General features: G+C 39.8%; 1 protein-coding gene across 1 annotated transcript in view; it reads right to left on the reverse strand.

Moving 5' to 3' along the window:
• Positions 1-19,094, reverse strand: part of LOC124545496 (methyl farnesoate epoxidase-like) — a 161,808-nt gene that overhangs the window by 57,227 nt on the left and 85,487 nt on the right. Inside the window, exon 4 of the mRNA XM_047124442.1 lies at positions 10,016-10,142. Coding sequence (XP_046980398.1) covers positions 10,016-10,142 — 127 coding nt within the window. The remainder of the gene's footprint in view (positions 1-10,015; positions 10,143-19,094) is intronic.

The raw sequence follows: 19,094 nt of genomic DNA on the forward strand, positions 1-19,094 counted from the left end.
TTAAACATGTCTCTAAACCCACAAGATAATTTCACAGCAAGTCAAAAGACTGAGTAAAAAGTATTTTATAGCAACTTATGAAAAATACAAAGAAATAAAAAGTTTAAAACAAAACAAATACTCTTTGATCACAAAACCATGCAGCAGATATCTAAAAATTCAAAAGTCAATGAAACACAAGAAGTTGCAAATGCATCCACTCATAATTATACAAATATTGTAAATCAACTGTTATCATATTTCTTCATTTTATAACTGAATAGTGTATAACTGATGTAAACATCCCATATAATAATGTTTACAATTTGTATCCATTGACCTGTTCTCTGAATATGCTAAAAATAATGAAATTTTCTTTGTATTACGTGTGCATTGCATTTATCAGTTGCATCTGAATGTCTGCTTTTTTCTTATTTTTGTTTACTGTCTTCTGGAATTTTCGTTGTAATAAAAATAGGTCTACTTTTCAAGAAAGGCCTGTTATTGTTGACTTCAGAAAAAATTAAAATTGTCTTGGAGGCACAATCATGTAAGCATTTCACAATGCTGTAACTAGTTTCTGAAAATGTTCATTTGATTGTGCCCTTTTCTTTTTCATTGTGAAAATTAACGCAGTTTTCTTTAACTCAGTGTTATTTTATGAAGCTACCATACCTACTATGTAAAAGCCTTTTAAAGTACATGAATGCTCTTGGGAAAAGAAGTCCTGCAGATATTAGTTGACATCGTTGTGGATCTAACAATAGCTTTTGAAGTTGTATCCCACAAACTCTTACCAGAGGAGCTACGGTTTGTGTTCAGCTATTCCAGCTGACAGTTGATACCTTTCGATAACAGTTACTATCTTCATATATATAATTAAAGGCTACCCAGCCATTGACCTTTGTCTGTGCAAATGTGCACAGGTTGCCCGAACACTTACGGGAATTGTCACCTTAGTGTGCGTGAGTAATGAGTGGATGGGCAAATATCTATTAGGTACATTACGTATGTAGATTGTGGACAGTTGAGAATGTGGGTCTCATGGGAAGCATAAAAGAATAAGTCCCTGCAGTCACACTATTCATCTGTGTCCTTGGTCGCTCAGATGGATAGAGTGCCTGCCATGTAAGCAGGAAATCCCGGGTTTGAGTCTCGGTTGGGGCACACATTTTCCGCTTACCCCATCGAGATATATCAGCAACACCTATCAGCAGCTGAGGGTTTCAATTATTTATCATTTATTCTAGAGAAGCTGCTCTGTCATGAGTGGCATCTGTTCTTTCGAGAACAGTTACTATCTTCATATATATTCTAGAATACATTACTTTTTCAAGAATTTTGGAAAAGGCTGTCAGAAGCTAGCATCAGACCTATCCTCCTTTTTATGCAATTTCTTAACAATAGCATTTTCAAACTATCAGGAAAAATGCCCAGTTTCACTGAGCTAGTACATATGTTGTTAAGAATCCCACTTACCTGTTGGGAACAAGCTTTTAGTACTTTGTTGTGGATGCCATAAATTCCATGTAACCTTTTACTTTTGAGTGAGTTTATTATTATCCTAACTTCAGAAGGAGAGGTGGGTGGAATTTCAATTTTATCAAACTGAATAGTTATTGCCCCTTCCATATATATCTTTGCCTTTTCTAATGAACATCTGGATCATATTTTCTCCACAACATATAAAAAATGATTATTAAAAATGTTTTCAAACTCTGACTTTTTGTTAATAAACTTTTCATTCAGTTTTATGGTAATACGAGGCCTATCTAAAAAGTATTCAACCTTTGGCCAGAAAAAATATTTCGAATACCTGACAGGGTTGAGACGCTAATCTCCTTCAAAGTAGGCCCCTTGTGCTTGCGCACACTTAGCCCACCAATCCTTCCACTGCTGGAATACTTCTGGAAGTCTTCTTTTGGAATGGTGTTCAGCTCTGTCAGCATGTTCTACATTATGTTTTCTGTACTCTCAAAATGGGATCCTTTCAGTGGCATCTTCAATTTTGGAAACAACCAGAAGTCACAAGGTTCCATGTCTGAAGAGTAGGGAGGTTGGTGAACAGCTGTAATTCCAAGTTTGGCCAATAAATTTTGGATCAGGTAGGATGAATGTGTGGGGGTGTTGTCATGATGCAGTTGCCACTTTTTTGCCATCCACATATCTGGTCTTTCACGGCGAACTATGTCATGGAGTCACCAGAGAACATCTTGATTGCACTCCTTTATCACTGTTTGTCCTTCCAGTGCATATTCATGATGCACAATTCCACGGACATCAGTCAGCATCACCTGATTTTGCTGCAATTTCTTTAGCCTTGGAGACTCGGGATTCTTCGATTGCGATGACTATCTTTTTGTTTCTGAGTTGAACCCGTACATCCATGACTCATCTCCAGTTATCATGGTGTTCAGAAACCTGGGATCAGTGTTGGTGGTGTCCAGAAGATCCTGTGCAATGTCAAAACAGAGGTCTTTTTGTTCCAGTGCCAACAACTTTGGCACGAATTTCGCAGCCCCTCAATACATGTTCAAATCATCTCACAAAATTGCATATGCAGCATCTTTACTCACTCCAACCTCTTGGACAATCTCCCACATGGTCAAATGATGATCTGCCATCACCAAATTTTGCACCATCTCAACAACAGCTGCACTCTGAGTAGTTTGGATCCTGCCAGAATGATGGTCCCTCTCTGCTGATGTGCAGCCATTTTTGATTCAGTTGAACCACTCCTTAATTTATGTTATACCCATTGCATCTTCTCCAAACACCTGTTGAATCTTAAAAATTGTTTTGCTTTGAGAATCACAAAGCTTTTGACAAAATTTGATGCACTACCATTGTTCAACCCAAGGATCACGTTATGTAGCACCTCACTCAGCAACTGACAGGGAGCGACTGACATGCTGGAAGGCAGGGACAAAATTCACGCAAGCACATAAAGGTCTCTTCCTTTACTGTGTCCAGTGGCGCTGTGCTATTGTCTCTATTTTGCACAGGAAAATCAAAGGCTGGATACTTTTTAGACAGACCTCTTACAGTCTTCCTGTGCTCTTAGTTGCCCTGTTTCCCTTTCAGCAATATTCCAAATTGTTTTAATTTTATTATCAGCATTGTTAATCTCAGGCATAATACACATATTTCTGGACTTTTTAATAACTTTCCTTAATATAGTACAGTAGTTTTTATAATATTTAAATGTTTCTTGGTTATTGCTTTTCTTGCTATTAGATTTATTTCCCTTTTCTGGTTATAAGATATTTTTATCCTTTTAGTAAGTCATTGTTTTTTTATATACCATATTTACTCGAATCCAAGCCGCACTCGAATCTAAGCCGCACCTGAAAAATGAGATTCGAAATAAAGGAAAAAAAAAAATTCCTCGACTCTAAGCCGCACCTGAAATTTGAGACTCGAAATTCAAGGGGGGAGAAAAGTTTTAGGCTGCACCTCCAAATCAAAACAAAGTTGGTCCATTGTAATATGAGACACAATTAGGTCGAATGAATGACAATACAGCTACAGTAGTTTGGTTCGAGTCTTAAGCTTAGCAGTTAAGCCTTACCAGGTAGCCATTGCTATGCGTCAGGTGCTCCGTCCGCATTTATACGGGTACCCTTCCTTTTTCACGTGCTTCGTCTGGTTTGAATCGATTGCTTATTTTGCTTTGATCTGATAAGTGCCGTTTTCTTTGTTATAGGTGTTTACGTCACTCTAAGCTGAAAATGCATTACTGTACTGTGTGTTGCATTGTTTGTCACATTCTGATAGTGCGTGTTTACGGCCTGTCGCCGCTCGCGGCATGGCTTGCTTTTGTGCACGCTACCGCCGCTTACAATTAAAATAAAAAGAAAAAAAAAGAAAAAAAAGAAAAAGAGAGAGAGAGAGAGAGAGAAATCGTCTCGTTAGCGAAACAATGGCAAGAGACTGCTATTTGTTGTTACTTACACTGCTGCTTTCTTTGATAATGATCTACAAGAACCAAATAATAGACTGTGTGTGATAGAACATTTTCTGAACGAGAGTTAGGTGAAACTTTTTCTCCGTTTGGAAATCTTTCCGGCCGCTTCTTTAGTACATCAAATTCTGCAGAGAAATTAGAGTCATCTTAGATTTAAAAATCTAGTCATTTGCCGTGCTTCATTTCTGACTGTATCACTATTACGCATAAGAATAATATGAATATAAACATGACACGATACGTATATTCTTCCGCATTTGCTGTTGTGTCACTCTAGTTTCGTAGTTTATTAGGCAGACAGGATTTAAATGAGACAGCAGCAAACACGAAAGAATACATGGCAAAATGTTTATATTCGTATTATTCTTATGCTGAAGAGAATACTGCAAGTGATTCACATTTCATCAGGTTCCTATTAGCAACAATCTCTTCTCACAGGCGGAAAAAAATTCAGAACGCAGAGTTGGCCATATTGACAAACATCCCAAACAGTCTTGCCAGTCAGATTTTCGTAGTATACTGAAATTCTGCTACATTCGAAGATGAACAATACGGAATTTGTATTTACTTCATTGGATAATGTATGAAAATGCAGTGGTCGAAAAAAAGCTCGTCTTCCACCTTTTTTTAAAATTTATTTACTGACGCAGAGGTTTTGGCGCCAGTATTTATCTTTGTGCCTACGAAGCATGCCTGTGTAGCGCTACATATATTCGGCAGCAGAAGTTAGTTGTGACGGCACCTACCAACATTTTTCAGAACTTCCACTTGCTTTGCACTCGATTCTAAGCTGTAGGCGGTTTTTTGGATTACAAAAATCGGAAAAAAAGTGCGGCTTAGATTTGAGTAAATACGGTAGTTTCTTACAGTAATATTTCACTGTTTTCTTAGGGCAACTGTTTTCAAAAATACAAGCTTTTCAGGAAATAAGTTATTGTTTAAATTAGCATCAGGTTCCTGGTACACCTCATCACAGTCTAACAGCTGCAATCTATCCCTAAAATTTGGAATCATTAAATCATTAATTGATTAATTGAATGCACCATTTTGGAGGACTGATTTGCATTACTATATGGAGCTACGTCATATACTGTAACTAGCTGAGCATCATGCTCAGAAAGACTATTCTTAACAGGATAAATGCTTATTTGGTTAAATTTACCTTGATTTGTGAAAATATTATCTATCAGTGTGCTCCTTTCCTGAAATATTCAAGTAGGAAAATCAATAACTGATGTCAAACAATGAAAACTCCAGGTACGAATGTCAGCAATGTAGGAAAAGACAGATTGCTATTTACCGTGAAGAAGACACATCAGAATGCAGACAGGCACATTTAAAAGATACTCACATAAGGCTTTCGGCCACAGACTTCATTAGAAAAAGAGAGACACACTTCATTCACACTCACAAGCAAGCACACCTCACACACACTAGACCACCAACTCCAGCATCTTGGGCTGGAATGCAACCATCAAATGGGATGCAAGCAGCAATCTGGAGGGAGTGCAGAAGGGGATAGTAGTCCCTGGGTGGGGAGAGAGACAAACATTGTCTGATGGAGTTGGCAGGGGGTAGACTGGCAACAGGAGGTTGTGGCCAAGGAGGTGGAGAAAAAAGGAGAGGAGCAGGGAAAGACAGGTAGCTGCAATGACAGAGGTCTGAAAATAAACAGGATGGGAGATGAGAATGGGGAGGAGATGATAGGACAGAGAGGGTCCAATCTGTTGGCTTCTTTGTTCCTTCACAAACTCAACACCTTCTCTCCCATCCACTTTATGTGATCCTCCTCAACTAAGGGGGCCATCTTCCTATATGTTGACCTTCTCGTCTCTGATGGCTCCATCCACACCTCTGCCCACATTAAACCCACCAACCACCAAAAGTGCCCGCATTTTGACAGCTGTCCTCCCTTTCACATAAAAAAAAATACGTCAGATATAGCCTGGCCACCTGGGGATGATGTATCTACAGTGATCAGACTCCCTTGCTCAGTATGCTGAGGGTCTCACTAAGGTCTTCACTGACAGGTGCCACACCCAGACTTAATGTCCAAATACATCTCCCACGCCATTTCCCCTCACACCCCTAATTCTCCCACCAACCCGAAGAACCAACCACAAAGGAATGTCCCCTTCATCTCCCAGTACCACTCCAGACTGGAACAGCTGAACCACATCCTTTGCCAAGGCTTTAATTACCTATCATGTCCTGAAATCAGGGACATCCTACCTGAGATTCTTCCCACTCCTCTGAAAGTAGTGTTCCATCACCCACCCAAATCCCACAACATCCTAGTCCATCCCTATGCCATTCCCAGTTCCAACCATTGCCACAAGGATCATATTCCTGTGGAACACCCAGGTGCAAAACCTGCCCAATCCACCCACCCAGCAGTTCCTTCTCCAGTCCTGTCACAAGTTTATCCTATTCTGTCAGGGGCTGGGCAACCTGTGAAACCAGACATATCATTTACCAGCTCTGCTGCAATCATTGCATAGGTTTTTATATTGGTATGAGTACTGGCCAACTGTCCACCAGGATGATTGCCCACTGCCAATCTGTGGCCAAGAGCTTTCAAAAACTCATTTATGCTAGAGGTCTGCAGCACCATTCCCCTTTCAATTATTGAACAAACTCAAGGATGGCTGACATAGTGTTTAGTGAATCTGGGATTGCAAAACAGTTAAGATCCTCAGATGCTAGGAAGGCATCTGGCCCAGACGGTATCCCCGTAAGATTCTATGTTGACTATTCTACAAATATAGCACACTTCCTATCCATCATCTATCAGAGATCATTGGAGCAGTGGAAAGTTCCATGGGGCTGGAAGAAGTCCAAGGTCATAGAAATCTATGAAAAGGGTAGAAAATTGAATGCACATAATTACCGGCCAATTTCACTGACATTGATTTGTTGTAGAATCATGGAACATATTTTGCGTTCACATATAATGACGTTTCTAGACTCTGAGAAGCTCATCTGCAGAAACCAGCGTGGTTTTAAGAAACAGCGGTCATGAGAGACACAGCCGGCCCTCTTTGTGCATGATATACAACAGTCTCTAGATACCGGCTCCCAGGTTGATGCCATATTCCTCAACTTTCGAAAGGCATTTGACTCAGTTCCGCACTGTCACTTGCTCCAAAAAGAGCATTCTTATGACCTTTCCAGTGACATACGTGGTTAGATAGAAATTTTTCTAACATCAGAGAGCAGTATGTCGTCCTGAATGGTGGGACTTCAACAGAAACAAGCACAACATCAGGTGTGCCCCGGGGCAGCGTAATAAGTCCACTGCTTTTGAAATTTACATAAACAGTCTGGTTGATCGTATTGACAGCAGCATTAGACTGTTTGCCGATGATACTGTAGTCTACAGGAAAGTAGCATCACATGAAAGTTGTGAACAAATCATTGAGGATTTGCAGAAAATAAATGTGTGGTGTAATGACTGGCAGTTATCTCTCAATATTAGTAAGTGTAGCCTACTGCATAGAAAAAAGCAGTAGCATCCGTCAAGTATCTGGGTGTGATTACTTGAAATGATCTCAAATGGAAAGATCAGACTACACAAGTAATTGGTAAGGTGAACTCTAGATTGTGGTGTGTTGGTAGAATCCTGAAGCGATGGTGTCCTTCAACAAAGTAAATTGCTTACATTACTTTAGTTTGTCCAGTCTTAGAGTATTGTTCATCTGTATGGGACCCTTACCAGTTGGGTCTGGTTCAAGAGATTGAGAAGGTCCAAAGAAGAGTGGCAAGATTTGTGACTGGTACATTTAGCCATTGCCAGAGTGTTATAAATCTCATAGAAATTTTGAAGTGGGACACACTTACAGATAGACAACACACTAAATGGAAGGGGCTGCTCACTAAATTCCAAAATCCAATCTTGACCAAGGATGTAGAGCATATATTATTACCACCAACTTTCAAATCACGTTATGATCACCATTTACAGATAAGGGAAATTAGAGCCCATACTGAAGCATTCAGAGAGTCATTTTTCCCTTGCGTGGTACACGAGTGGAACAGAGGGGGGAAATATGACTTTGGCGCAAATAATGCCTTCCGCCACACACTGTTTGGTGGCTAGTGAAGTATATATGTAGATGTGGAAAGTAGACTACCCTGTGGCACAACATGCAGCTGAATATAACACACTTGATTTCAATGGCTGCTTCACTACCTGAACCTCCTGGATCCTTCCATCCACCAACAGCTTTTCAGAACTGCACAGATGGGAGTTATCCTTATAAAACATTCTCTGCTCCCATAAATATCCTGGCCTCAAACTACCATCCCCACACCCTCCATCCAACAATTTCTGTCCTGTCTGTCCTATCATCTTTACTTTAAGTAGCAATCTGCATTTTCCTACATTGTTAATAACTGATGTCAAATTGAAAGAACTGATTAATACTTCGAGATCATTCTCCCACTCAGATTCTTTCAGAAAATCTACACTGAAATCCCCACAAATAATAATTTGCTACCCTCTGTCTTAGAGAAAGCACAACAAGGAGTCCAAGTTTTTCAGAAATAGTTGAAAATTTTTCAGTGGAAACATAGTTACCATTATTTAGTTTAAGCTCACAGGCACACACTTGTATATGTCGTTCTACACAATTATTTTTAGTTTCTAAATTTTTCATGCTATTATAACTTTTAACATATACTACAACTCCTCATTTTTCCATATTCTCTCTAATCACATGTTCAGAAAGCTAATATGCACTCACATTTACCCTTTCCATATCTGTGACTATATGATGTTCAGATAGGCATAATACATCTATTGCATTCTCAGTTTCTAAATTTTCCAAACAAACAATAAGTTCATCTGCATTGTTTTTAATCCCCTGATATTCTGAGGCAATATACAAACATTATTTTTCACTGTTCTCATATGATCTCATTATACTTGATTCCTTTCAGTGTTGTATCACTGGACACTAACCTTAGCTTAAAAAAGAGATACACCCCCCCTCCCCAAAGATTTTGCTATCAACACAGTCAATTTACCCTTCCATTTCCTACTGAGATGCAGGCCATGCCTACTGAATTTCCAGCTACCAACACCATCGACAGGAACCACACCCTTATCTGCCCTAGTAGCCACTTGAAGCAGCCAGTCCAACTCCTTATTGACCCTTCTTACAGAACTATTTAATTGGAGCCGATAATATCACTTGAAAGCAGGCACCAACCCAATATTTGTAGGGTTCATTGCAGAAGCTATTTTTACCAGGTCACTAACTATTGTAGCCCTGATCCCTATCAATATTTTTTTCTGCTCCATACACTATCACAACGTTATCCTGCTTTGTAAAGCCCTTGCACAAGGATCTTACATACTCTGTAAAGCTGTACATCCGTCTACATAGTACAAAAATTCATTCTTATTGTCTTCATGTAAGCAGTACAAAGATCTGCCTTCAGTGTCTACCTTCAGTCACTATATTTTAAATTAACAAAAGCCTGTGAATGTAATTCACCAACATTAAGTAATTATTACTGTTTTGTAGGACCCTGTAATTTCTGTACATAGATTACATTTATAAAAACTGTATCTAAGATTTTTTTCACCTTTCTAAAACAGTTTATATGTACACACACAAACTGAAAAAGTGAAAATCTGTATACTGTGTGTGTGTGTGTGTGTGTGTGTGTGTGTGTGTGTGTGTGTGTGTGTGTGTGAGAGAGAGAGAGAGAGAGAGAGAGAGAGAGAGAGAGGGAGAGAGAGAGAGTGTGTGTGTGTGTCTGTCTGTCTGTCTATCTGCCCCAACGGAATATGAAATTATTATCAGTACTATCTTCTAATAACTTTGAAACAACAGCTTATTATTTTGCTTCATATATGACAAAACCTGGAAGTACAACATGTCATGTCACCACCCCTCATAGCATGTACTTAACATGGTCCATATATCAATATATTTATCCTATAAAAGATAATGTGAACAAATTGTGCAGAAATAATTCAGAGGGCAATTAAATCTAAGAACATAGAGGCTTAGGTACTGAACTATAACACTACACAGCTCTTCTAATGTTACAACTAACCTTCATGAAGTTCCACATTCGCTGTAAATTATTCACAAGGGTAACATATCCTGAGGCTCTGGGAGCAATAAACCTGAGGTAAGGCATTTGGTTTAGCAGCCCACCAGACATATCAGTAGCACGAAAACTGAAAGAATGAAAACAGTAACAAACATTGCTTCATGCTCTATTTTCATCTTAATTTATTTGAAATTAATCACTGTTTTTAGTGGTACAGAAAATTCATTAGAAGAAAACCAAGATCAAATATATTTATAACACACAACAAACTTTACCTTAACTTAAGAGCATAGTGACTCAAAAAAATTTGTGGTCAAATATTTGGAACTGACACCTGAAATATATTTTAAACCAAGTCCTATGCTAAGCATATAACTGCTTACTTTATAGGGCTTTGCAGATTGTTTTTATTCTCCACTGGGCACTTTGTTTTTCATAACAGGAGCGGGCATGTGGCTTACTTTGTATACATGTAAAGAATAGCTCTCTTTAGGTTACCAATGTAAACTTGTATGAGCAAAATCACAGTTTAATTAAACAGTGATAAAATAAGCTTATGTTATATGAGTGAAAGCACCATTCAATTAAATAACAATAAACTTTCATTATATCAATCTGTTGCTGCATATAATGTTACTCCCCAGAAATGACTCACTCAAAGCATTTAACAGCACAGTTGCATAAGATCAAAGCCAACCATTTATTCAGTAATTAGTTACCTTGTAGACAACTATTTCATTGTCGGATTGTGGTACTAGCTCCTAACATGGGTCTTTTTTCTTTTTCTTTTTTGCACAAATTGCAAATTTTTTCTTACCTAGCTCACTGTTTATTTTATATTACCGCTGCTCACTTGAATGTATGACTAAACAATTTATCACTGTGTTAGCTGAAGCAATAATGAAAGAGTAGATAAGAGCTGACAATTGTAAAACAGTGGAATGGTACGATGTTATTTGAGATTGGCATTCTTTACAGTATATATAGGCACACCTGCTTGAGGGTTAATCATTATGCCATTGCAAGAATTTCATGATTGTAGTGTCTCAAAATACATTATCTAAATTGTTCTGTTAAAATTTCTTCTGTGGTAACACTGTTGTTGGTAGGCTTTATCAATATAAATCCATCGTCTGGAGTGTTGAGAAATGCTGTTTGCTGGTTTCAAAGACTGGTCTTGTCTTTTAGATAAAGCTGTATTTTGTGCCAAGGAGGTTGCTAATCAATGCACATGTTTTTATTGCACACTATATTATTTGAGGATAATTACTGGGGAAGTCGCCTATACCCTGAAGCAACAATATAAAGTGTCTCAACACAGATGATAATCATAGGTCGATATATTTTTTTGTGACTTAATGAATGAAAAGAATTAGCTTATTATGGTTCATTATAATTGGTATTTTATTCTCATGGGACCAGCTGAACAATCTAATCTTTATGCAAGTTGGCACTGCACTTCATTTTGCACTTCTGTCTACGCGTGGCTTAATGCCCATTTTCCAGAATACTGTTTGGGTCTTTGAAGACCTCTTAACTGCTACCATCAATTTTTGAACTACAATTTCTGTGTTCATCAGAATCTGTTAGTGCTGGACGTGCCACACCCCAAATTAAATTAAAAATGAATTATTTGTAGAAGTCTGTTCTAAACATTTGAAAGAACTGATGAACAGTTTTGCTTTTTATGTGAAGCTATTAAAATGTATTCTGCCATTTTAAGGTGATTCTGCCATTTTAAGGTATGCTATGCTTTTTGTTTTATGGAAACTGATTAAGGACTAAAAGAGTTATATGATTTCTTCAATAGTGTGTTGATTGCTAATCACCCTGTATATTTTGCTGTACAGAAACATATCCTGAATAATGTCATAGTACTATTTAATTCATTCACTCATCATGCTCTATAAATCCCAACATGAAGGAGAATCTTCAGGGTTGTAGACTGACTCACATTATACATCAACAACTGCTGTTTACGTATGTATACTAGCACTGAAATTTATTGTAATTTCTGAGAAGGAAAGTTGCTACTCACCATATAGCAGAGATGCTGTTTCACAGATAGGCACAACAAAAATATTTTCACACTACACACACACACACACACACACACACACACACACACACACACACACACACACACACACACATGCCGCAAACACACGTGCATGCGCAAACACAACTCACTCACACAACTGCAGTCTCAGGCAACTGAAACCACACTGTGAGCAGCAGCACCAGTGCATGATGGGAGTGGTGACTGGGTGGGGAAAAGGAGGAGGCTGGGGTGGGGAGGGGGAGTGATAGTATGGTGTGAATGGCAGACAGTGAAGTGCTGGAGGTTAGGAGGAAGGCAGGGGAAAGGCGGGGACGGGGGAGGGGGGGGCGAGGAGCAGAAAAGGAGAGAAATAGAAATGAATAAAAAAATTAAATTAAATAAATAAAAAAAGACTGGGTGTGGGGGTGGAATGACAAGCGTGTAGTGCTGGAATGGGAGCAGGGTAGGGGCTGGATAGGTGAGGACAGTGACTAACGTAGGTTGAGGACAGGAGAGTTATAGGAACATAGGATGTATTGCAGGGAAAGTTCCCACCTGTGCAATTCAGAAAAGCTGGTACAGGCTGTGAAGCGGTCATTGAAATGAAGGATATCATGTTTGGCAGCGTGTTCAGCAACTGGCTGGTCCACTTGTTTCTTGGCCACAGCTTGTCGGTGGCCATTCATGCAGACAGACAGCTTATTGGTTGTCATGCCTACACAGAATGCAGTACAGTGGTTGGAGCTTAGCTTGTAGACCACATGACTGGTTTCACAGGTAGCACTGCCTTTGATGGGATAGGTGATGTTAGTGACCGGACTGGAGTAGGTGGTGGTGGGAGGATGTATGGGACAAATCTTGCATCTAGGTCTATTTCAGGGGTATGAGCCTTGAGGTAAGGGATTGGGAGCAGGGGTCGTGTAAGGTTGGACGAGTATATTGTGTAGGTTCAGTGGATGGCAGAATACCACTGTGAGACAGGTGGGAAGGGTAGTGGGCACGAGATTTCTCATTTCAGGGCACAATGACAGGTAATTGAAACCCTGGGACAGAATGTAATTCAGTTGCTCCAGCCTTGTGTGGTATTGAGTTATGAGGGGAATGCTCCTCTGTGACCAGACAGTGAGGCTCTGGGAGGTGGTGGGAGACTGGAAAGATAAGGCACAGGAGATCTGTTTTTGTACAAGGTTGGGAGGATAATTATGGTCAGTGGAGGCTTCAGTGAGACCCTCAGTATATTTCAAGAGGGACTGCTCGTCACTGAAGATGTGATGACCACAGGTGGATAGGCTGTACAGAGGGACTTCTTGGTATGGGAAGGGTTGCAGCTGTTGAAATGGAGGTACTGATGTAGCCATCTTTGAGGTGGAGGGCTACATCTAGAAAGGTGGCTTGTTGGGTTGAGTAGAACCAGGTGAAGCAAATGGGGCAGAAGTTGTTGTGGTTCTGGAGGAATGTGGATAGGGTGGCCTCACCTTTGATCCAGATAGCAAAGATGTCATCAATAAATCTGAATCGGTGAGGGGTTTAGGATTCTGGGTGTTTAGAAAGGATGCCTCTAGATGGCCCATGAGTAGGTTGGCATAGGATGGTGCCATGTGGGTGCCCATAGCCGTACCCTGGATTTGTTTGTAGATAAGTAAAGAAGAATTAATTGTGGATGAGGATATATACACATCAAAAAAAGTTTTGCATCACCCTGGTTCCCGGAACTCCTAGTCTGGTCCCTTTATCCCCCAAAACCAACCAACCGGAACTCCTGAAAATAGACATTGATTGTGGATATTGTATCAGAGACACAGTCCCTTTGACTGTTCAAAGATGTCACCAAAAATACCCAAAGATGTAAACAACGACACATGAGCAGCACCTATTAGACGGAGGGGCTCCAACAGCTATTCAGTTCCAGTCATTTCACCGGGAAGGAGGTACACGACTCATGTTGTCTGTAGTTCAACCATCCCTAGATGGTCAATACCATGGTTTGATCATTCCGCATTGTTACTTGCTGCCAGGAAGGGCTCTCAACGAAGGAAGTGCCCAGGCATCTTGGTACGAATCAAAGCAATGTTGTTCAGACTTGGAGGAGATACAGAGAGACAGGAACTGTCAATGACATGCCTCACTCAGGCTGCCCAAGGGCTACTACTGCAGTTGATGACCACTACTTATGGCTTATGGCTTGGAGGAACCCTAACAACAATGCCACCATGTTGAATAATGATTCTCGTACAGCCACAGGACATCGTGTTATGACTGAAACTGTGGGCAATAGGCAACATGATGCGCAACTTCACTCCCGACGTCCACGGTGAGTCCATCTTTGCAACCATGGCACCATGCAGCATGGTACAGATGGGCCCAACAACATGCCAAATGGACTGTTCAGGACTGGCATGATGTTCTCTTCACCAATGAGTGTCACATATGCCTTCTACCAGACAATCATTGGAGACGTGTTTGGAGGCAACCCGGTCATTCTGAACGCCTTAGACACACTGTCCAGGGAGTGCAGCAGAGTGGAGGTTCCCTGCTGTTTTGGGGTGGCATTATGTGGCGCCGATGTACATCGCTGGTGGTCATGGAAGGCGTTGTAATCGCTGTACGATACGTGAATGCCATCGTCCGAACAATAGCACAATCATATCGACAGCACATTGGCGAGGCATTCGTCTTCATAGATGATGATTCACGCCCCCATTGTGCACATCTTATGAATGACTTCCTTCAGAATAACGACTTTGCTCGGTTAGAGTGGACAGGATGTTCTTCAGAAATGTACCCTATTGAATATCCCTTGGATAGATTGAAAAGGGCTGTTTATGGATGACGTGACCCACCAACCACTCTGAGGGATTTATGCTGAATTGCCATTGAGGAGTAGAACAATCTGGACCAACAGTGCCTTGATGAACTTGCGGATAGTATGCCACATCGAATACAGTCATGCATCAATGCAGAAGGATGTGGTACTGGTGTGTACAGCAATCTGGACCCCCACCTCTGAAGGTCTCACCATATGGTGGTGCAACATGCAATGTGTGGTATTTATGAGCAATTAAAAGGCCAGAAATTATGTTTATGTTGATCTCTATTCCAATATTCTGTACAGGTTCCAGAACTCTCAGAACTGAGATGATGCAAAATATTTTTTGATGTGTGTAGTTGGTCATGGCAACTAGGAAGGAGGTTGTTGGTTTGGAATCTGTCGGGCGTTGGGAAAGGTAGTGTCCAATACCGGTAAGGCCATGGACATTAGGAATGTTAGTGTACAGGGAGGTGGTATCAATAGTGACATGCAGGGCACCGTGTGGTAAAGGGACAGGAACTGTGGAGAGTCGGTGGAAGAAATGGTTGGTATCTTTTATATAGCAGAGTAGGTTCCAGGTAATAGGTTGAAGGTGTCAGTCTATGAAAGCAGAGATTCTGTCAGTGAGGGCACAGTAACTTACCCAATGGGGTTTCCTGAGTGGTTAGTTTTGTGGACTTTAGGAAGCATGTAGAAGATAGTAGTGCGGGGAGTGGTAGGGGTGAATAGAGAGATGGACTCCAGGGAGATATTCTGGGATGGGCCTAAGGATTTGAGTAGTGACTGGAGATCCTGCTGGATTCCTGGAATGTGGCAAGGTTTGTAGGTGGAAGTATCTTACAACTGTCAGAATCCTTCCGCCAGGTAATCCTTGCGGTTCAGAACAACAGTGGTGGATCCTTCATCCACAGGCAGGATTATAATGTCATGATCAGTTTTTAGATGGTGGACTGCAGTGCTTTCTGTGGATGTAAGGTTAGTCTGCATGTTAAGGGGTTTGGGAATGATGATGAGGTAAGATTTGATGTTAAGAAACTCTGGAAATTTAACAGGGGGTGGTTTGGGGGCAGTGGTGGTGGATCACGGTTGGATGGAGGAATGAACTGAGTTAGGCAAGGTTTAATATTGGTCTTTGGTTGAGTCTGATTGGTAGGGTTGGTGGCAAAAAAGTGTTTCCACTGTAGGGAATGGGAGAAGGAGAAAAGGTCTTTAACAAGTCCTGCATGATTAAATTTGGCAGTGGGGCAAAAGTTGAGGCCTTGGGGAAAGGACTGATATTTCTGTGGGGCTAAGGCTTCTGGAGGAAAGGTTCATGACTGTGTTGTGGGTTTATGTAGGTTCTGGATTCTGTGTGGTGGTGGGAGGGGGTTTTGGAGGGTGGGGTAAGTGTAGTAGTCTGCAAGACATGGTTTGTCAGCTATGTTGGAGTGTGGGGGAGGTATGGAGGTTGTTATGAAGGTGATGGACAGCGGCACTCCAAGGCGGGAGCAGGAAGTGAGCAGGATGGAGAGCTTTTTGAGGTGGCATTGTGCACGTTGCTCAAGTTCCTGCAGGGCAAGAGTTTCAATGTGTGTTATGGGTTCAGGAATTTGGGATTGCATAGTAGGGGAATCTTGCGGATGGAGAAAAGGTACTGCAAGGAGGCTTGGGCTTGGTTGATATGGTTTTGCCAGACTTTTTTGGTGAGGGCTAAGGATTGGCACAATTTGAACAGGTGGGTGTCATTGTGGAAGGAGGGGTGGCAGCCAGAGATGGGTAATTTGATGGTAAGGTCATTAGGGGGGATTCCATGAGCCTATCTGCAACTCATCATCTCCACTATATGGTGAGTAGCAACTTTCCATCTCGGAATATTGTTACATTCCATCCTTGATTTTCTGTTGTTTGGTTATTGTAATTTCTTATAGATTACTTTATATGTGTAGAAAAGCACTATCCACTGTTTTTATCTAAATTCTCAAAGAAAGCCTGTATATAACTTTATGCAGACCACTGTCTGCTGCCTATAAACTGTCAGCAACTATCTAATACAAATTTTCTGTTAAATTCAGAAGGAGTTCAAAATCAGGTATTCTTTTACTCTATTTATGAAAATTGCTTTTACCTCTTGTATTGTAGTTGTGGATTGCAAAGTTCATTCCAAGTTCACTATTGTTTCTAAAATACAGCTAGGGAGAATGTATATTGACATGTAAGTGCAAGAATTCTTAGGTCCCTGGAGAGGCTTCTATAAGATGTTAGGTTATCAATGTTACACAATTTTCTTTTGTGTGACTCTGTAGAATAAATAATTTTTCTCCTTAGTTACATATCCCCAGAATATTATGCCACAGTGCAGTTTGAATAAAAGTAAGCAAAGAATTCGGTCTGCATGTTCAACACTGTGAGTAATATTTCCATGTGCAAAGCAGGCAGAATCTAGCTATGTGGTTAACTTACCCAAGTGCTGGTGCCACCTCAGTTCATTATCCATCAGGGTACCCATAAACTTCACACATGCATTGTATTCCCATTAATCTCTACTTCTGGCAACTGTGAATCATTTTGATTCATTTACAGTCATGTAATATGAGCTTTGTAAGATTAATGGGCAAGCTGTTGGCCATAAACCTACTGCAAGCTTGTTCGATTATTCTCCTGGCTGTGACTGGTACAGATTTTATTTTTATTTATTTATTTAGCACATATATTATCACATTCATGATATTGGACTTGTTATGTTTATGAAAATAATATTGGATGGCTTATGTTGTAAAATATAGCAAATGAAGGAAAATAAATCCTTTCTATCTATTTCAGATATAATTAAATGTAAAAAAACAGGGTATATAAGCAATATGATAACTACATGAAAATAAAAATTCAGGTGAGAAAGCTACAAAATTATAGACAGAATGGCTTGCTGTTTCTTGCCTTCAGGTGGTGAAATTCTTAGAACTGTTGACAGACACATCCTAAAGTACAAGAAACTATCCTAGCTTTCAGCAGTATTAGCTTCCTCATCATGGAGGGAAAAGAGGTGTACTGAGTCACTCAGACCACATAGATTTATGCATAACAATCATTAGCAATAATGCAAGTCTCACTTGTAGTCAAAAACAAGTAGATATTAGCAGCTACAGTCAGAATTACAGATCACCTGTAGACACACTTTTTAAGGGTTATTTATTTATTTCTCATCCCAGAAGTATTCGAAATACATACAATTAAACACATATATGATTGTATAACAATCATAGTTATATGTACATAGATTACAAAAAATACATAAATTAACAAGGCAAAGGAGTTGATTGCATATTTACAATGCACTCTTTCAAATGTTCAATATCAGCTTCACATTTAGTACATGGCATATTTTCATTTTCAATGGATGTAATTCCATTTGGGGGAACATCATGTACATCGCACTCAGGAACCATTTCATTTGGGTTCACATAAGTGCCGGTAGTTCACTATTTCTAGAGCCCTGTTCCTGACACTTGAATGATAATGTTACCCAAGACGCACTTAAAATAATAAAAACTGATTTTTATGTATGTCATACATTTTTCGCTCAATTTACGTTTATGTTTCCAGAGCTAACATACTTGTTATTACACTGTCTGCCATGTTGTGATAAGTTTAGAACACACTGTAAGTCTGGCTGTGCTGTCTACTGAAAAGTAATTCAGGAAGTAAAAAAGTTATATAATGATAAATTAATGACAGCACCTAAAAATAAAATGAAAGGCATTTGCAAAGATGTAAAAACTGAAAGTAACAACAAACATCGTGCTGTAAACTAAACCTTGAAACTGTGTGGAAACCATAAAAGCATCAATGGTTCTCCACAAAGCCTCAACAACATACCAGATTTTATTGCAAATAATTGTGGGAATACATCATAGAACCATTAACAGTTGTAATTAATGCATCCTTTTGTAATGGATTTTTCCCTGGCCTTCTTAAGATCACTTGAGTTATCTCACTCCACAAAAAGGAAAAATGATGTACTTAGTTACAGGCCAGTAGCACAACTCAGCACATTTTCAAAAATATTTGAGAAATTGTTGTACACCAGATTAGAAAGTTTTATTAACAGATTCTCTTTGATATTGAAGCACCAGCATGGACTTATAAAAGCTAAAACAACAACCACAGCAGTATATGAATATCTTGACACAACCTTAAAATCTTTGGATAGTAAGGAAATTACTGCTATTTTTTAAAATTTGTCTAAAGGTTTT

Source organism: Schistocerca americana, chromosome 1 (assembly GCF_021461395.2).
Source record: "Schistocerca americana isolate TAMUIC-IGC-003095 chromosome 1, iqSchAmer2.1, whole genome shotgun sequence".
In the NCBI taxonomy this organism is placed as follows: Eukaryota; Metazoa; Arthropoda; class Insecta; order Orthoptera; family Acrididae; genus Schistocerca; species Schistocerca americana.